Here is a 20,300-nt window from a genome sequence, read left to right as displayed (position 1 = left end):
AAAACAGCCTCAACTGTCAATTTAAAATTTTTCACTAAATATTAATATTTGATTTAAACAATAAAGACGAGCTAAATCACATGCAATTACTATTATCCTTCCAATTATGCAAAATATCATTTTGAAAATGCATCTCTTCAATAGAAACATGACTGATTGTCGTAAATAATCACCTTTAAGTGAAAAGAAAAATCTTTCAAATGGTTCCGAAGTTATTCGAAAAGCAAAGGATGATGGTAACTTTATCAATTCATCCAAACCAATTGATCCTTTGGAGTAGTATTTTCTAGCAAGTGGAAAAATCATACTGAAAAACAATCGATTCACAATCCTCCGAAGGAGATTCACATTTTCTTCGCCAGCATCTTGTTGGTTAACATCATTGTCGCTCATTTTTTTTGTTCGATTTTATTGGAGCGGGCTGTCAAGGTTTGCCACCAATATATTTGATATTGAATATGTGTTTTTTGATTCTTAAAAGATAAAACATTTAAGTCTTAATACTGGTGAAATAGTTCATAAAAAGTGGTTGTTATGAACTAATGTGAAGCAGGGGTTCCCGAGTGGTCAAAGGGGGTAGACTCAAGTTCTACTGCGCAAGCTTCGTGGGTTCAAATCCCACCTTCTGCAGCTTTTGTTTCTTTTTCTTTCATAGTTAAACCACAAGCATTAGTTTTCATATTTTTAAATACTATGCAAAGTCTAGTAAAAACCATGAAAATATTATTTGCTATTATCTAACATCCATTAGGAATATCAATAAAGATTCCTACTGCTCAACAACAAAAAAATACAAACTTATCGTTCGTAGTTTTAAATCAGTAAGATAGTTATGTCCTAATTAAAAAACTAGTTGTTGGTATTTAAAGCTCAAAGTTGGATAATGAGATTCTCATTTAATGCATTACCTTGCATTTCTGTTCAACATGTCCAACCTGTCAAAACCTTGGTTGGGAAGTCTCAACGTGAGCATTCCCACCCACGCACAATGCAAACAACCAATCACAGCAATTCAATACATTGGTATTCAAAATTCATCAAGATGAAAAAAACACAACTATTACTTGTCACTTTAATAGTGTCACTTGTTGTCCAATTTTGTTTTCAAAACACAGTTGTGGCAAGTGAATATAATGAGAGTGTCATTGCTCGTCGTATGATGGAGAGAGGACATCCAGAACGTTCCTTCTATGAGCCCTATTATACTGGATATTTCAATAGAGATGTTTACGCAGCTGCTGTATTATCCAATGATGCTTATAATGATTTGTCAACTTCTTCTACTTATGTTCCAGAATACACACTTGTCTACAGATATCATGAGTCTGTTTCCGTGTTCAATATTTATGTTTCTACTTCAGAGAAGAAGATTGTCTTTTCCTTTAGAGGAACTGATGGTTATTTAGATTGGATACAAAACTTTGAAGCTGTTCCAGTGCCATACGCCATAACACCAACAACAACTATTTGGCTGCATGCAGGTTTTCTTTTTGAAATTTTAGAATACAAGCAAATATTGAAGAATTTTGTGAATGGTTATTCTGGATATAGAATAATTTGGACTGGGCATTCACAAGGTGGTGCTTTAGCTCAAGTTGCTGCTACAATTATTGGACAAGAATTGTCAATTCCAATGGATAGAGCTCAATTGATTACTTTCGGTTCACCTGCTGCTGGTATGGATAACTTTGCTAATTTTGCTTCTAAAAAAGTGAAACATACACGTATTGTGAATGCATATCCATGCTACCTATTTAATTGTTTTGAAGTGGATATTGTTTCTGAAATTATTCCATTTTTCGATCATTTTGGAGATTGGTTTCCAATACAAACAGATTACTATCAATATTTTAGTAGACATAGCATGGGTAATTATCAATTACAAGTTAGAAATAGAGTATTGTTTAATAATTTAATCTCCTTATCTGTTTATCCTAATTCAATCATTTATCAACAATCTTCAAGAATTTACTTCAACACTTTTGAAATTGCTTTATGTAACCGTTACTCAAGTTTAATTCTCAATTTCTATAAGAGTGGCTACAATCAACAAGCTCAATTACCATGTAAAGGTGAACAAATTGATATTACAAGTTTACCACCTGGTGTTTATGAACTACAAGGAATAGTTTCTGGTCAACCAGTTTTAACATTCCCAAAACAACTCACTATTGAAAGTCCTCCATTCACATGTCCATTCACATGTTCTGCATGTGATTATTCAAATATGAATTGCTCAAGTTGTGTAAATGGATTCTATGGTCCATTGTGTCAATTCTATTGTAATCCTAATTGTTTAACATGTAAGAGTGCAACAAGTTGTTTGACATGTAAGAATTCTATAACATCCTCTCCACCACCAACATGTGCACCTAAATGTACCAATTGTGCGAATGGTCAATGTATTGACGGTGTTTGTGTTTGTAACTCTGGTTATGGAGGTGTTAATTGTTCCTCAGTTATTTGTCCTGAAAGTTGCCTTAAATGTACAACACCATATTTGTGTTCATCATGTTTACCAAGAACATTTGGTGCTACTTGTTCATTTACATGCATTCCTAATTGTTTGACTTGTTCAGATGATAAGACTTGCACAAAATGTGATGCTGGTTTTACTGGGCAAACTTGCTCAACTGGTCCAAATTATTTTGAAACTTTATTTTTACCAACTTTCAATGCACCTTATGCAATCTTCCCATATCGCATTAGATATATTGAATCAAATGGCTACAGTATTGGAAATAGAAGAGATGTTATATTCAGCTACACACAACCAACTTCAACAACATCTGCAGTTAGTACATTACTATTCAAAAATGCTACATTTGCACCTTTTACAAGTCTATCTAGTTACTCAGCTAGATTCATGGCAACAACATCTGTTCCAGGTATTTTACTAGTCACTCCATTTACTCCAGCCCAAAGTTATCCTTCATTCCCTAATTCTCCAACAATGGTTTACAATACTGGAATTAATGAGACATTTATTGATGTTCAAACAAATTATTTCTATTCCTTTTTTTTGACTAAAGAAGGAAATGTTAGATCTTTTGGTGAATTATCTGTTGCTGGTTGTTATCCAAGTGGATTTTTTGGAGTTTACAAAACAAACTTTACAAAATTGGCTATCCCACACAAAATTTCATACCTTTCTTGCTATTCTTTACAAAATTTATGTTTCGCTTACAGTAGAGAATCAAGAAAATTATTTGCTTGGGGTCCAATTTCTGATAATTACTACGGTACAAATACTGGACTTTGTCAGTATTCACCACTAGAATTAGACATTACTACTTTTGGAAGTGAAATTCTCCTGTCCATTTCTTTTTCACAAAATGTTGTGATGTATCTAATGGAGAGTGGCAAAATATTTTACACAGGTTCCTGGAGTTCATTACTACCAAGAGTTTCCTATCCAACACTCTTATCTACATCATTCATTGGAACAACTGAGAGAATCACTAGAATAACTTTTATAGAATATAACTCTCTCATGTTCACAGCATATAATGGTAATAATTACATTGTAGGACCTTTCTATAAATTTCCATATCCAGCAGCAAATCCATCCACTTCAGGTTCTTTATGGGGAGGTGGTGTTGGAAAGCAAGTTATTGGAAATATGATTTATTCACCAACCATGTGTAATGGATTATTTGATTCAGATCCTAATGTATGTAGTGGAAACGGAATTTGTGAAGAGCTTGATATGTGTTATTGTAAAACAGGTTATGCAGGAATTAATTGTGAAGTTCCAATTTGTGGTGGAAAGAGAGCTGATGTTGCAAGTGTTTGTTCTGGTATTGGTTCATGTCTCTCACCTAATAATTGTTCATGTCCAAATGGATATAATGGTACTAATTGTGAGATTAGTTCAGTTTCTAATTGTCTTCCATCTGCATCTAATTGTCAATCATGTAAGAGTGGATTTTATGATACTTCTAAATTATGTAGACTCAAATGTTTAGTTAATTGTGAAGTATGTTCATCAAGTGAAACATGTAATAAGTGTTTAGATGGTTTGAAAGGTCAATATTGTAATGAGAAAGTTTGTAAAGTTTCCAATTGTGCAACCTGTTCAACAAGTACAGGTGATTGTTTAGAATGTAACGAAGGATATTATGGAAGTTATTGTAATATTATATGCCCATCTAATTGCAAATCATGTTCATCAGAGGTATCATGTTCAACATGTAGATCTGGATGGACAGGTCCAACATGTCAAATTCCAGTTTGTAATGAGAATTGCATTGCATGTTCATCTCCAAATCAATGTTCTAAATGTTTTAATGGATTATATGGTTCAGATTGCAGTAATACTTGTCCATCTACATGTGAAAGTTGTATCAATTCCACATCTTGTCTCACATGTCCTCCATATTCAAGTGGTTCAATGTGTGAAATTCAGACGGAGAATTGTCTTTCGTTTATTAATTCTCCGCCAAAGGTTTCAGTTACAAATTTAGGATCTTCAAAGATTATGTATACCATTTCAGTTTCTAATATTCTTTCAAGATCTACAAACATGACAAGATTATCATTCTCTGAAATTTCTACTTGTGAAAGAAATGTTACTGATCTTGTCACAAATTCTACAAGTCAATTGACATGTGAAACTCAATATTCTATTTCTACTTCTATTTCTGATTTGATTTCTGATTCAAGAGTCACTCAACAATTAGATTCTTCTGGAGTTGTTCTTACCTTGACAGTTCCAATTTACATTAGTTTAATTTCTAATAATAATTATTGTCAAATTACAAATTACAAAGTTGATCATCAAATCAAGTTATTACTTTCATCTCATCAATATATTGATATGGGTGTTGTTAATTCAAATAGTTCAATTAGTCAAATTTCATTCAGAAGAGAATTACTGTCAGTTTCGAATAACAAATTGAAAGTTTCAGGTACTTTATTCTCACAAAAAGCCTTCATTGAAAGTGTTTCATTTAGCAAGTCAGAACCAAATCACAATGTGTCATTTGATATTTCATTACAATTCAAATCAAATGGTGAATATTACATGACAATTATAGCAAGAGAATATTTAAATTACTATTCAGGTGATTTCACATTCCAAGTTTATGTTAAATCTCCAGAGGGTGATTTATATCAAGTACCATTAATTATTTCACTTTCGTATTACATGCCAATTAATCCACCTCCTTCAGAATTTAAACTTTTAACTCAATTGAGTTTATTTTCTGATAATTTCAAGGAATCAAAGAATTTATTTCAATTATCTGAAAAGCCACATGTTGTTGTAAAGGTTGTAGATACTGAAGGAAAGGCAGCTTCATTACAAAGTACAGTTAGAATTTCTATTAAGAATTCTTATTTGTGTTGTGTTAGTTCAGGTCGATCAATGCCAACATTTGATTTAACAAATGGTCAACTAGGATGTACTGTTTACAATCCTTCATTAATGACTAGTTGGATTCAACTTGTTAGAAATCAAAGTGAAATATCTCAATATGAATCAACAATTATCAAATTCCCATTTGTTAATAATCAAATTGCATTTAGTTTTAAATTAACTTCACAAATGTTTTCCAATTCTACATTTGGAAGTGTTAATGATTGTTTCATTCATACAGAAACTATTCTAACAAATGATGGAATTTCCAGTAGAAGAACAAGTAGAAATCAATTGGCTTCTTCTTCAGTTGTTGAAAGTTATCATTCATTTGATATTCTAAGATTTTTTAATAACCAACAACAACAACCTTCACCAATTCAACCATCACCTTCTGATTTAATGACATCAACTACTATTACACTCAATTCTTCCTCAATGTTAAAACATTCAATGATTATGATGGTATTATTTGTTGTTATCATTGTATGCTTAATCAACTATTATTAAATTGTTACTCTTTTTTAATGTTATTCAAGTGGGCTAATATTTTGTTGCAAATTAATCAACTTTAATAATTTGCCTTAATCAGGTAAAATGATGGGAATTCTACTACCATCATCACCAATAACCTCACCAACTTTAGCTGCTAGTACCACAACCCCATTAGAAGCACCTAATGTTCATCCTCTCATTCCCTATAGAAAATTTACCTCAGAACAACAATTAGGTCAAGTTCCTTCTCAACGAACACAAATGACACTTGTTGTTCCTCCTAGTTCTAAGCCGACCATTATCTCAAACCTGGCAAAAAAAAATGTCTACACAAAAATGGGATTTATTTCAACACTTTTGTGACGAACTCTATAAATACCACAAAGAAATTCTTGATGATAAAATATTTTCATCAAAACCGTTAACATCATTCGGAATCACAAAAACAATATATGAAGATTTTGAACAATTTACAATTAACAACAAGAATTTCAAAGGATTTCCTACAGCCAAAGGCCCGAGAATGTGTGAAAAATTGCCAAAGAAAACCAAGATTCCGAAGAGTAATGAAATTATTGTCAAAATGTTATCAAATTACTTTGCTGAAAAGAGAAATTATATTGAAAGAGTACTAAAATTAGAATTGCAAAGAGGACAAAAAATCACACTTGAAAAAAGCAATCAAAGTGATGATACTGATGAAGATTTGGATGTAAATTATTCTGCCATCCAAATTAAACAAGTGCACGAGAAAAAGCGAAAATATGTTGATGATGCAAAAGAAAGTCCAACACTTAAACAAAGAAAGATGGAGGATAGTATGTTGAAGACTAATGAGAATCCAAAGAATACTCATGATAGTCCAGTGAACACTCATGATAGTCCAATGAGCACTCATAAAAGTCCATTGAAGTCTGAAGAACCCAAGTCAACTATTCCCAAAGTTGATATCAACAAGCAAGTTATGGTAAAATTGAAACGTGATATGAAAGATAGTATAGATTATGATGAAAATCAAAAGAATAAGGATATGCCAAAGACTAAAGAAGTAAGCAAGCAAGTTCAAGCCTTATTAGAAAGTTCGAAATCTGTTTATGCCAATGAAATGCAAGAGATAACCTTGAGTCGTCAGTTATTTGAGGAAAGGGTAGCAATTAGAATCAAGTTTTTGGAAGAAAATCTACAAGTTTACATAGCTCAACTCGAAAAGATGAATGAAAACTTAGTATGCTTTATTGCTCAAAAAGAGGAAGAATTTAAAAATTTGGAGGCAAAAGAAGAAACTGAGTTGGATTCATATTTAGAGAAAATATTTGTAACCCTATCTCACCCGAAGTCGCCCGACCTGAGTTAGGCCAAAGTCGCCCAACCCGACTTCGTTCCCCGGATGTCTAATATTAATCATAACTTTGATTCTCAATATGAATATCTCATTCTACATGGAGGAACCGATTGTTATGCCAGATTCAGAGATACTGAAGTGTTTGATATTGATACAAAAGTATGGAAAGAATGTCAGCTAGTTGATTCACTTTCAATGGATGATATTCAGAGAGAAGAGAATTCAAGAGCTTCTTTGAAAAAAATTATCTTTGGGAAAGGAGAGAAAATTAAGAAAGAGAATTCTTCCACTAGATGAAATAATACATATAGAGGTAGTAATATTGGACTATGTATTTGCTTGGAGAGAGATTTCTAGCCAAACCTTCTTTGATTCACTCCTTCAAGTGATTCAAAAATTATCAAACTCATTATGAACATATATGATAAGAAATAGCTGTCAAGATTCTCTCAATTTATTCGAAAATGTTGACATTTTTGTAAGGAAACTCAAGAATCATGAGAGTTTCATTCCAGATATTTACATTAAGATTAAGGGAAATTCTTCTGGAATCACTACAATCTTTTCGCACCTAAAGCAAGGATTAGGAAACGATTCTTTTTGGCTTGCTTTTCTCGTCGCACATGTTTTTTGTTTCACACTAATTTTTTGTTTTAGTATCTTTCTGAGGTGTGTAGTTTGTAGTGTACAGAGTATGGCATTAATTTTGATGACAAGAAAGTGACATTTGTCACTGCAGGTGGAAAAACAAGTGAAAGAAAAAAGTGGAATTTCTGCTTGCAGAGAAATGTTTCGGTTTTGGTTTATGTTGTTTCGTTGGCTGAAATAAATCATTATTCGAAACTGAAACACTTACTGATCTTTCACGAATTGTACCAATAACGATTATCACGAAAGGGATGTTCTCAATACAATGTTATTTGAATGCAACAAACATGGGAAATTTCCCCAAATGCCACTCAAAAAGATTGGATTGTTATTCTCACAAGTTAACCATTACAAGAGAAATCACGTAGGGAAATGATTTATTTCAATTTAACCTTTCAAGTGAACAAACTATTCAAGTTCTAATGGCCCAGTTTGAAATCAATATATTTCATTTCGCATAGTTGTTTGTGGAACTTACATTTTGTGTGTTGGGAGTTTATTGTTTGAGTTTTCTTATTTCTTCTTCCAACATTTTAATTCTTTCTAATAGGTTGCTATTTTCCCTGGTGTTTTCATCCAAAAGTTTATATAGGTTGGTGTTTTCCTCTGCAAGTTTATCAACTTCCTCTGCAAGTTGAGAGTAACTTCTTAATGGTGAGATTTTCTTCAATTCGCCAACTTGTTTTTCAATATTCAAAGTGATATCTTTGATTTCATCTTTCAAAAATTTCAAAATATTCTCAATTGTTAACTTGTGAGAATAACAATCTAATCTTTTTGATGACTCTCTTTGAATCATGCTAATAATGCTTCTAATTAATATGCTGTTCACTCCTAAATCTGGATTAATGGTTTCATTGATTAGTTTTTCAATTGCATAATGTAATTTCATTTCTCCCTCAGTATTTGTTACAACTGTATAGAAATATTTTCCATGCCCACTAAAATATGGATAATTATCATTATATTTAGAGATGGCTGAATCATTAACAAATGTTGAACATAATTGTAATGGACAATTTGTCAATAATTTCAATAAAATACATCCCAAAGAGAATATATCACATGAAATGGTAATTTGTCCAACATTGTGAGCAAGCTTTTCATCATTACCACTTTTCAATAAATCATCAGAATAATTATCATGTGAAACTTCAGGAGACATGTATGCAAACTTTCCACGAGCAATTGTAATTGAATTACCTGTCTTGATAACTCTTGATGTTTCAAAATCAATTATTTTGTATAAATCTTGAACTTTGACAATATTTTGAGGATCTAAATCTCTGTGTAAAATATTGTGATCATGAATTGATTTGACTGAGTTTAATACTTTGATAAATATTTCAAGAATTTCAATCAACTTTTCCTTCTTAATGAATCCATTTCTATAAATTCCATCTTGATTATTTCTATAAATATAATTTGATAATGATTCCTCTCCAAGTTCCATCACTGAATATAAATGATTTTGAATAATTTCACAATCAAAACATTTGATCTTTCCTTCAATATCTGTTCTTTTCAATAAATTAATGGTTTCTTTTGTTGATTCTTCAGATTCCTCTGGGTCATATTTTAATTTTAATGCCCTTAATGATTTACTACTTTTATGAAATACTTTAAATGCAACACCTTCACCTCCATATCCTAATACTGAAATGAAATCATAATTATATTTGAAATAATTATAGAAATAATTGAGAGCTTTGAATACTTTTGATAAATCTCCTCTCACCTCGTTATATTTACACACTATTTGTTTGTAATTCTCAAATGTTTGCTCATTTTCAAACCACTTGTTGGAAAAAATCATAATTTCATTAATTTCCTGTTTTGTATAAAATAATGTTTCAAAATTTGTTGCAACTTGTTCCACAATATTCTTCAAATCTTTCATTCTTGTTGATTGAGAAGGATTATCTTCAAGAAATTTGTCCAATCTGAAACAAAATAAATAATAGTTGGCTGAAAGAAGAGTTTCAGTGGATAATTCTGAATGGTTCATTCGTTTCAATATTTGGAAAATAATCAACTTTTCAACAAATATTGGTGTATAGATAGAATTGAAATTGAATATTGTACCTTTTGGTGTTGGATTAAAGAGACTTGTTAATTCAATAGCATAATATAAATCCTTTTCATCCATAAATATTTTGGAGTATTGCTGTTCAATTATATTGCTTGACAGCTTTCTCTGAAGATTAATGTTGGCTTCTTCAATGGTTTTGGTTATAGAGGGTGAGAAGCTTCTTGTATTTTCTTTGTTCAATTTAACAAGTGAATATATAAAAATGATATCTCTTTGTAAAGATGAATCAGCATATTCAAGTGCCAATTCATGTTGTTTAACAGCTTCCAATACAATTTCTCTATCTCTTTTAAATAATGAATCAGCATATACAAGTGCTGATCCATTTTGTTTAACAGATTCCAATACAATTTCTCTGTCATTTTGAAAATAAGCATATTCAAGTGCCAATCCATCTTGTTTAACAGCTTCCAATACAATTTCTCTATCTTTTTTCAATAATAAATCAGCATATTGAAGTGCTGATCCATTTTGTTTAACAGATTCCAATACAATTTCTCTATCTTTTTTCAATGAAGAATCAACATATTTAAGTGCTGATCCATTATGTTTAACAGATTCCAATACAATTTCTCTATCTCTTTTCAATAATGAATCAGCATATTTAAGTGCTGATCCATTATGTTTAACAGCTTCCAATACAATTTCTCTATCTTTTTTCAATGATGAATCAACATATTAAAGTGCTCATCCATTATGTTTTACAGCTTCCAATACAAATTCTCTATCTTTTTTAAATGATGAATCAACATATTCAAGTGCTCATCCATTTTGTTTAACAGCTTCCAACACAATTTCTCTATCGGCTTTATTTAAATGATTCGTCTACATATTCAAGCGCATTTCCACGTTGTTTAACAGCTTCCAACACATACGTCCTATCGGCCTGTTATTTGTGATGGTCATCACACCCATTAATAAAATCGCATCACAAAACACAAACCCAATCTTCAGACATTTTTTTATTTTAAATATTATTTAATTCCTTCTCATTAATACATAATACCGATCACGTTGTTGTAATTGGGTAATGAAATATCAGGTGTCAGGTTAGTAGAATAATCAAACCCATTTGATAAAGGAGGTGTTTCTATTGTAATCTGATAAAGATTTGGGAAGAGTTTGGTTTAGAGAAAGTGATTTTGAACGAATTGGTCAAGATTTAAACTTGATTATTGATCAATCAATTGATCATCATGAAATTGTATGAAATTGTAATGGAATTTAAAATTTTCAGTGAACAATTCAAATATGAAATGGAGATTTACACTCAATCTATTCAGAATAATCAAATTTTCCATAATTTATTTGTAAAATATGATCAATCCATTGTAAGATTTTGTAAACAAATTTTAAAAGATTATGAAAATCAAAAAGAAGTCAACTCAATTTTTGCAAAGATTGGCAAAAGATTTGAGAATTAAGGAAAAAAGAAGTAGAGTTGCAAATGGAATTATGAATTTTTGGGTAGAAAGAGTTGTCAATCTTTCAAATGTCTCAATTGGTTTTAAAGTTTTGGAAAGATTTGACACCTTTACCATTTGAAAATATTCCAACAGGATTCATTCCAATAAGGCAATGTTATAAATGTTATTCCAATATCTTCAATTTGTTTGCTAACCTTCTTATCTTTCTTGATCATAAAGCATTTCGAAATCTTCTTGGTCTTTAGTTTCTGCGTTTGTTGTTTGTGGGTTGTTGTAAAGAGTAGTAAAATAATCGGCAAGCTCTTGAGCTGAAGGTCTTTTCTTTGGATCTTCATTAACCATTTCCAATATTTTTTCCCAAATTTAAAATCATCCCATTGGAGTGTTTGCATATCAACTTGAAGATCAAATTCGTCTTTTTTACAGATTATTTCATATGAGGTCTTGTTTTTGAGATACAATAAAGTAGCCCCAAGACTGTAAATGTCAATCTTTTCATCATAGTTTTGCTTTTTATGAACTTCTGGAGCTTGGAAAAGGTAAGTACCAACATTTTCATTGACCAGAGTTTTCTTACCTTCACTGCTACTTAATTGATAGCATTCACCTTGTTCTTTTACCATTTCAAAGCTTAAACCAAAGTCTATCAATACAATCCATAACAATGATGTTGGATTATTGAATGGTCTTATCATAGTATTGGATGGTTTCACATCTCTATGTACAATGTTGTTGGCGTGAAGGTATTTCAATGCAATGGAAATGTGACAGGCCATCATTAACAAAAAGTTATCATCTAAATGGTCAGAAGGGAGTGAGTGGAGATGTTCAAATTCCACATCCTTAGCATATATATTTAGTACAATGGGCAAGTAGAGACAGTATTCATCTCTGTTCATTAATTTGAGTATAATTCTTCTCTCTTCTTCACCCACTTCTTTGAATACAGAGATATTCCTTACAATGACTATATCATGGTGATTTTTCACACGAGAAATAATAGGCTTGTATTTTTTCATCTTTCTGTGGGATGTTATTCTGTTCTTTTCTGTGTTAGTTGAAAGCATCACATCACCTCCTAATAGCTTGAGGTTTTTTAGTGGTGTTTCACTACTGCTAGGTCTAAATGGCTTCACTGTGAATGTGGATCTCCTAGGTGCATGATTTTCAATGAAGAAAGCAATATCCAGCCATAACTTTAATATTTCAATCTCCTCTGACATGGAATATTCTTTAAAATACAGAGAGTATGTAGGCATTATAGAGAGGTCAGTTTCAGTAAAAGAAGCCTCTAAAATGAATAGATATGCTACACTTTTGAGATAAGACAATCCCATTACCTTACTATGTTTCATCATTAGTTCCTTTGTAAAGTTAAAATGTTGCATGTTGTCTCTTTCCATGTCAGAATAAAATCAAATTGAGAACATTTACCTTAATAAACTCTTCATACACATTATTAACTTGTAACAATCAGTTCCAGTAGTGCACCAATCCACATATTTATCTATGGATTTATCTTCTCTCAATAGAAATTTGTATCCTTTTTGCTTGGTTGCTAGAAAACCATCATTTCTAATATTCAATACAGGAAGCTCATCACTTATACAAACTTTTGATTGCTTGTCACTATAAAATGCAAGTGTTTAGAGTAAGTGTTCAATATGCAACATACCCATTCATACTAATATCTGGGAAAATAGATTTCAATACGCCCAACAATGTGGTTATAGCAGCAGAAACAACTAGCTCTCCAAGATCAGGTTCTGCGAATATTTCAGTCATTCTTTGGATAGAGGAAAGTAACTCCATAATAGTTCTTTCGGTTACATTATTTTGGGGAAAACATAAAGCTAGTGATTGTTTTAATTTGCCAAGTTTTTCCCAACTATCCACCTGCTCACAATGATTTGCAATGATTTCTAGCTTATCAATTGGAAAGTCAAAGTTGGAATCCCATTCCCTAGGAACAATGTTGAGAGTACTTAGGAATGAAGCACTGCTTTTTACCCATTTAGGATGTTGAGAGGTTGTGGAGTCTGTTGTTGCTCTTTGGCAAAAGGTTAATAGTAGTTCTAGCTTTCCTTCATCGGTGAGGAAGTCACAAGCTGTATGAAGCCTTTGGAGGAGAGATGCTGCTGCTTGGTTGTTGAGGCATTCCTTATTTGTTGGCATTTTGTTTTTTAATATTTTTGGTGGGAAGAAGGCTTCTTTTTTTATTAAGGATTATCACCTGCTAATAATTTTTCTCTTCTCTTTTGAATGAAATACCAATAACCAAATGCTCCACCTGCAACAATAATAACTCCGAACAAAAAGAGTGCAATAATGCCACCCACTAATGTACTAGGATTTATAGAGGATGATGCATCATAATTAAATGTAATAATGAATGGTGAGGCACTTGTTAATGAAGTGGGATTTGAACACTTGGCTTGAATATCAAAATTATTACTTGCACAATTATTAGAATCATAATTAATTGCCAATGATAATTTCTTATCGGAAGATAGTGTATTCTTCATTTTCAAACAGATACTTCTTGTTGTTGTAGTATCAATTGCCATTTGACATGTATGTTTTTCACCTGTTGTATCATCATTATTTGAATAACAAGTTAATATTGTTTGTTTGTTATTATCATCACTTGATAATAATGATTTACTAAATGTTAATATATTATCTTGTATTTTCAATTCTACTTGAGATAATGATAATGAATTACATTGATAATTTCCATTAGAATCCTGATTAATAGTAAATGATGAAACTGTTCCATCTTTTAAATCATGACTTCCAAATGATGATGGTGTTGTATTATTACTTTGAGCATTAATTGATATTATTAGAAAGAATAGAATAGTAGTAGCAGAGATGAAAAGATGACAATGATCACTAATAGATGATAATACTGGTTTCATTTTTTTATAATTGAAATCTAATAGAAATAGTTTGGAAAATTGGAGGTATTAGAATCTTATTAGAAATGAGCTTACAATCATAACTAATATTAAAAATGTAAAAAAATAAATTAAAATTTTATGTACAGTTTCAATCTCGCTTAATGTCTTTCTGGAACTGTTAAAAAGTTTCCATCTTGTCTTCTTCTCTCGTTTGGTATAAAATGAACTCGTTCAACAACTATATCTGGTACAGGACCACAAATACTATGTGATCTCTTTTCTCTCATTGATTGTGCTTTTGATAATGTCGTTGATGGTGCAGGTGAAGCTGATCTACGATGTGCATTCAATGCAGGTAATGAATTTCTCTTTTGTCTAAATAAGGCAAATAAATTATTATCAACTGGTGATTGTATTGTTCTATGAGTTAAATCTGGTTTTGAATTAAGTGGTGGAAGATGATATTGATCCATATTATGATGAATATCTTGTATATTATTATTATGAAATCGGGAGGGAGATGATTGATGATTCACTAGAGGAGAATGATGTGGACGAGACTTATATATTGATGATGAGGGTGAAGAGAAATGTATTTGCTGAGGAGTATCTATTAAACTTGAATAGGAATGATCACGATCTCCATTACCGTATCCCTCAGTGAGTGGTTTTATATTCACTCTGTTTTTATATTTATGATCGAATGAATATTCATCCTCAATATTTCTAACAATTGTACTTGCAAATCCACCCATATTATTATACTGTTGTTGTTAACGTTTATGTTTGAGGTTGATTTTCACAAGTATGATTTATGCAAGGCTATTTAATTTTTGGTTCGGGTTGGAACGTTTATCCTCGAGTAAATTATTATTAGCGCAATAATAAATTTAATCCCAAAGGCTTCTTAGTGTAGTTGTAATTTTTTTAATCTTTTCTACTTCTTGGCAGCAGCACAACATCTTAATAAGATGGTCTTATTAAGATGTTGTGCTACGACAACAATAGATCGGTAGAGAGTGAAACACACATGGAGCAGTGTCGTTCTGTGATGCTTTTTCTACTTGGGATCAGTCCGATTTTTGCCTTAATTGGTCCTGCGGCGCTGTTCTCGATGATATTCCTCTCATTCACCCTATTGAACACATTCAAACTCCTCCTCACATGTGTTCTCTCTTATTACTATAGTTTAATGATGAAAAGTACTGTTTTTTAAATCGAATCAAAACACAATTCTGCATCTTAATAAAATATTATTAAGGTATTATAAAATAGTAAGCGTTCAATCTTTAAATGTCCCCTACACAATATTGATTGAATTAAGGTGATGGAGTTCAAAACATAAAAAGACATTTAATAATTTAAATGGATGAATTGTTGTCGCTCATTTTTGTTGGAAATCAAATGGTTTTATTTGGTGGTAATTACATGCCGATGATTACAAACCAGCTTGCCTTAATCGTCTATAAAAAGACTAGAAGAATTAATTGGTATCAATTTTGGAAATGTGAATCAATTAATGGCGAATTGTGTGATAAACCTGTTATTCTAATCATCTGTTAAATATTTTTGAAAATGTCATTCATCATTTCTTGAACTTGAGTTTCATTTCTTGCTGAAATTACAAAATGTTTCACAATCTTATGTTCTCTATCTATTTCCATATACTTGTTTACAATAAATTTAACAATTTCATTAATATCATTATCATTTCCATTGTAATCTTTAACATGTTGTGAAAATGCAATCTTTTCCATTTTAACTTTCTGTTCCAATATTTCATATTTACTAAATATTAAATAAATTGGACAATTAATAGTAAATTCATTATAAATATTTCTAAATGTTTGTAATCCTTCTTCAAATTTACTTTGATTTTCATCTTCATAACATGTTTCATCAAATTCACTCAATGAAATAACTTGTCCAATTGCGGATAAATTATCATCCACTACATTAATCCATTTTTTACGTTCACATCTTTGACCACCTATATTATATATATTTGGATATATATTTGTTATAAATATAAATGTTTTAATATTTACCTGTGTCAATAATTATTTGATTTTCATTTAATTTATATGGTAAAGAATGAATTCCTACTGTTTTAAAACTTGCAAAAAATAAATCTTCATCATTTAAATCACAATTATTCAAATCCAGTAATTTATCAAAATTTTCCTTTTTCATAAAATATTGAATACTTTCCCAAAATGGAATTTGAAATCTATAATTTAATAATTCTTTTTGTAATCCAATATCCCAATATACTTTAAATACAGCATTTGCAACATCTACTGTCCAATGAGTTTTTTCAATATGATGTGGTAATAATTCTAAATTTGTTTCATAAAGTTTAACATTTTCCTGATTAGTCAATTTAGATTTTAAATTAGGAATATATTTCCAACTATAAAATTTTAATAAAATTGAATATACTAATAGTATTGAATCTTCTTTAATATTTACACATTTTTTAAATATTGAAGCTTTTCAACAATAAAATTTAATTATTAATAATAATGTATTTAAAAACAAAACTTACATTTACCAGAACCACCACTTCCGAATAAAACAAGTGTTTTATATTGTTGTTTTGTTTTTATATTATTAATTTCATCAATGGATGCTTGTGAATCATCTCTATTATTTTCACTATTAGAAAATAGTAATCTTTTCAATCGTTGCATTTTTTTTATTATAATAATTGATGTGGAACAACAAGTTCAATACATGTTCATGATCAGTTGTACGAATCAGTTTCAAATACTTTTACAATAATGTACAACTACTACGAGTTTTTGTCTAATCCCTGAACTCCAATAGCAGGTAATTTAGACATGGGTTCACCTCTGCATTTATTAAGGGAAGATTTACTACAATTCTTCTCAACCACGATTTTAATAATAAATTTGATAATAAGTGTTTTCATTCCATGAACCTTGTGTTACCGAAATGGAAACGTTGAGCAAAAATATCTATAGATCGGCCAAATATGGTTTGTGATCTACCCGCTCCGCTCAATTTCAGAATCCATGAACCATTCAACAATATTGAGCCTCTCCACCACACGTGTTCTCTGTTGAAAAAAAACAATAACTCAACACTACTGTAACTTTTTCTCTCCAATTAATCGCAAATCTTCAACGCCATCATCATTTAAAAATCAACAACTTGAGAATGATAATCAATAATAATGATATTAAATCATCATCAGCATCATTAACTTTCAATTTTAATGATGATCAAGTTCAACTTGAAAATAATAATACAAATAATAATAATAGTAAATATTATTTTATGTTAATGGTGAACGTATTGAATTAAAATTAAATAATTTATTAATTAAATTAAATTTAGCAGAATATTTGAGAGAATATTTAAAATTAACAGGTACTAAAATAGGTTGTTCAGAAGGTGGATGTGGTAGTTGTATTGTAATGTTATCTAAATATGATACATTACAAAATAAGATTATTAATTATTCTATTAATGCCTGTTTATATCCATTAATACATTTAGATGGATGTTCTATTATTACTATAGAAGGTATTAAACAAGATTCAATTTTAACTTTATTAAAAAGTAAAGTTGTTTAATTTAATGCTTTACAATGTGGTTTTTGTACACCTGGTATTATTATGAGTTTATATTCCTTATTAAGAAATTATTCAAAGCCTACAATTAAACAAATTGAATTATCTTTAGATGGTAATTTATGTAGATGTACTGGTTATAGATCTATTTTAGATATGGCTATATCTTTATCTGATGAATATAATCATGATTTAAATGATAATATAAATGATACTAATAATAATACTTCTATTTATGGTAATGGATGTGGTAATTGTAATAAAGAAGGTGGTTGTTGTAAAGTTAAAAATAAAACAACTGAACCAACTCCATCCAATGATGATAATACTATTACTAATAATAATATTAATAATAATATAAATGAAATTAAATATGAAAAAGAATATTTATTTCCATTTGAATTAAGAAATTATAAATTTAAATATTTATCATATAAAGATGATAATATTGAATGGTATAGACCAATTAATTTAAATGAATTAAAAAATATAATATTAAATTTAAATTCTAAAAATATAATTCCTAAATACATAATTGGAAATACAGAAGTTAGTTTGGAAATTAAACATCGTAATTTAGAATATTCACATTTTATATCATTAATAAATATTAATGAAATGTTAAATTTACAATTAAATGAAAATTCTAATGAATTATTAATTGGTTCAAGTATTACTATACAAAAATTAATGGAATATTTAAATACATTTATGGAAAGTAATTTAGAATTTAAAAATAGAAAAATTAAAACAATTTTAGATCAATGTAAATGGTTTGCATCTACTCCAATTAGAAATGTTGCATCTATTGGTGGTAATATAATGACAGGTTCACCAATTTCAGATCTTGTCCCAATTTGGCAATCTTTAAATGCTAAATTAAATTTATTAAATATTAAAACAAATGAAATTAGAAATATTTCAATTAGAGATTTATATATTGGATATAGAAAATTAAATATATTACCTACTGAAATATTATTGAATGTAATAATTCCAAATATAGTAACTGATAATAATATTTATTGTAAAGCATTTAAACAATCTAAAAGAAAAGAAGATGATATTGCAATTGTTAATTCATGTATGACAATTAAATTAAATAATAATAATATAATTGAAGATTGTTCAATTTCATTTGGTGGAATGTCATTTATGGTAATTTATTTAAATTATTTAAATGAATATTTAATTGGAAAGAATTTTATTGAAAATTATAATTTAATTTTAGAAAATTCAATTAAATTATTAAATGAAAAATTAAATTTAAATGAAAATACACCAGGTGGTCAATCCTTATATAGAATGACATTATCACAAAGTTTTTTAATTAAATTTTTTACACATGTTAAAAAACAATTAAATTGTTTAAATATTACAAAAGAAGAAGAAAGTATTCAAAGTGAATATCATTACTTACCTAAAATAGATAAATATGAATTTGGACAATATATTCAAGATTTAAAATTAAAATCAAATATAATTGATTTAAATTTAGTTAAAGAATTAAATACTATTGGTAAAAATCATGTTGATATATATGGTAAAAAATCAGTAGAAGGAAAATCACAATATTTAGATGATATTCCACATTTAGAAAATGAATTACAAGCCTATCCTATATTTACAACACAACCTTATGCTAAAATTATTGAAATTGATGAAAGTAAAGCACTTGAAATGGAAGGTGTTAAATATTTTGTAAATTATAAAGATGTACCAAATAATAATATTGGTATTGTAATACCAAATGAAGAAGAAGTATTTAAAAGTAGTGAATCAACTTCATGTGGACAATTAATTGGTTTAATTTTAGCAAATACTTTAAATCAAGCAAGAGAAGCATCTAAAAAAGTAATTATTAAATATCAACCATTTGAAAATAGTAAACCTATACTAAATATAGATGATGCTATTAATAGTAATTCATTTTTTAATGATCAATATAGACATTTACAAAGTTCAAATATTTCATTTTCTGAATTTAAAGAAATGATTAAAAATACTAAAATAGAAAATGAATATGAATATATAGAAGGTGATTGTTATATTGGTGGACAAGAACATTTTTATTTAGAAACACAATCATGTTTAGTAATACCTGAATCTAATAATTTTATTGAAAAGAGTGGATGGACTATTTATTCATCAACTCAATCAATTTCAACAACTCAACAATTAGTTTCAAAAGCTTTAAATTTATCAATGAATCAAATACAAGTTAAAACTCCACAAAAAATAGGTGGTGGTTTTGGTGGTAAAGAAACAAGAGCTTCTGTTTTAGGTAGGTTTTTTTTTAAATTTTATTTATTTAATATTTATTAATTTAATATTTAATTTATATTTTTAATTTAATATTTTAATAGCATGTGCATGTGCAATTGGAGCATTAAAAAGTCAACAAACAGTTAGATTAGTATTAGATAGCATTCAGA

The 20,300-nt window shown here is 29.3% G+C and overlaps 8 protein-coding genes and 1 non-coding gene across 9 annotated transcripts in view; 4 read left to right on the top strand and 5 right to left on the bottom strand.

Moving 5' to 3' along the window:
• Positions 1 to 549: 549 nt before the first annotated feature.
• Positions 550 to 630, top strand: NAEGRDRAFT_t632. The gene has a single exon. It is a non-coding gene; the product is annotated as a tRNA-Leu (tRNA).
• A 412-nt stretch (positions 631 to 1,042) lies between these two features.
• NAEGRDRAFT_81427 (uncharacterized protein) lies at positions 1,043 to 5,891 on the top strand (the record flags this gene model as incomplete). Its single annotated transcript, XM_002671675.1, has 1 exon — positions 1,043 to 5,891. One exon carries the CDS (start codon positions 1,043 to 1,045, stop codon positions 5,867 to 5,869), a length of 4,827 nt encoding a protein of 1,608 aa, XP_002671721.1. The 3' UTR covers positions 5,870 to 5,891.
• A 305-nt stretch (positions 5,892 to 6,196) lies between these two features.
• On the top strand, positions 6,197 to 7,208 carry NAEGRDRAFT_81426 (uncharacterized protein; the record flags this gene model as incomplete). The annotated part of the gene is made up of 1 exon (XM_002671674.1): positions 6,197 to 7,208. The coding sequence occupies exon 1, from the start codon at positions 6,378 to 6,380 to the stop codon at positions 7,206 to 7,208; it is 831 nt and encodes a 276-aa protein (XP_002671720.1). The 5' UTR covers positions 6,197 to 6,377.
• Positions 7,209 to 8,311: 1,103 nt separating this feature from the next.
• NAEGRDRAFT_81425 (TTK family protein kinase) lies at positions 8,312 to 10,631 on the bottom strand (the record flags this gene model as incomplete). The annotated part of the gene is made up of 2 exons (XM_002671615.1): positions 8,312 to 10,585; positions 10,612 to 10,631. 2 exons carry the CDS (start codon positions 10,629 to 10,631, stop codon positions 8,341 to 8,343), a joined length of 2,265 nt encoding a protein of 754 aa, XP_002671661.1. The 3' UTR covers positions 8,312 to 8,340.
• Positions 10,632 to 11,470: 839 nt separating this feature from the next.
• Positions 11,471 to 12,751, bottom strand: NAEGRDRAFT_73170 (uncharacterized protein; the record flags this gene model as incomplete). Its single annotated transcript, XM_002671614.1, has 1 exon — positions 11,471 to 12,751. One exon carries the CDS (start codon positions 12,749 to 12,751, stop codon positions 11,471 to 11,473), a length of 1,281 nt encoding a protein of 426 aa, XP_002671660.1.
• An 831-nt stretch (positions 12,752 to 13,582) lies between these two features.
• On the bottom strand, positions 13,583 to 14,284 carry NAEGRDRAFT_73169 (uncharacterized protein; the record flags this gene model as incomplete). Its single annotated transcript, XM_002671613.1, has 1 exon — positions 13,583 to 14,284. The coding sequence occupies one exon, from the start codon at positions 14,282 to 14,284 to the stop codon at positions 13,583 to 13,585; it is 702 nt and encodes a 233-aa protein (XP_002671659.1).
• Positions 14,285 to 14,424: 140 nt separating this feature from the next.
• On the bottom strand, positions 14,425 to 15,021 carry NAEGRDRAFT_73168 (uncharacterized protein; the record flags this gene model as incomplete). The annotated part of the gene is made up of 1 exon (XM_002671612.1): positions 14,425 to 15,021. One exon carries the CDS (start codon positions 15,019 to 15,021, stop codon positions 14,425 to 14,427), a length of 597 nt encoding a protein of 198 aa, XP_002671658.1.
• Positions 15,022 to 16,177: 1,156 nt separating this feature from the next.
• Positions 16,178 to 16,959, bottom strand: NAEGRDRAFT_81424 (uncharacterized protein; the record flags this gene model as incomplete). The annotated part of the gene is made up of 2 exons (XM_002671611.1): positions 16,178 to 16,758; positions 16,815 to 16,959. The coding sequence occupies 2 exons, from the start codon at positions 16,957 to 16,959 to the stop codon at positions 16,304 to 16,306; spliced, it is 600 nt and encodes a 199-aa protein (XP_002671657.1). The 3' UTR covers positions 16,178 to 16,303.
• Positions 16,960 to 17,910: 951 nt separating this feature from the next.
• NAEGRDRAFT_73166 (uncharacterized protein) overlaps positions 17,911 to 20,300 on the top strand; it is a gene marked incomplete at both ends in the record, with an annotated part of 3,506 nt that continues 1,116 nt past the window's right edge. Inside the window, 4 exons of the mRNA XM_002671673.1 lie at positions 17,911 to 18,121; positions 18,626 to 19,186; positions 19,250 to 20,149; positions 20,232 to 20,281. Of these exons, the coding sequence (XP_002671719.1) occupies positions 17,911 to 18,121; positions 18,626 to 19,186; positions 19,250 to 20,149; positions 20,232 to 20,281 (1,722 nt within the window). The remainder of the gene's footprint in view (positions 18,122 to 18,625; positions 19,187 to 19,249; positions 20,150 to 20,231; positions 20,282 to 20,300) is intronic.

This window comes from Naegleria gruberi (genome assembly GCF_000004985.1).
Source record: "Naegleria gruberi genomic scaffold NAEGRscaffold_59, whole genome shotgun sequence".
Taxonomy (NCBI): Eukaryota; Heterolobosea; class Eutetramitea; order Acrasida; family Naegleriidae; genus Naegleria; species Naegleria gruberi.
Note: the sequence above shows the minus strand (reverse complement) of the source record. Positions and strands in the feature narration are given on the sequence as shown.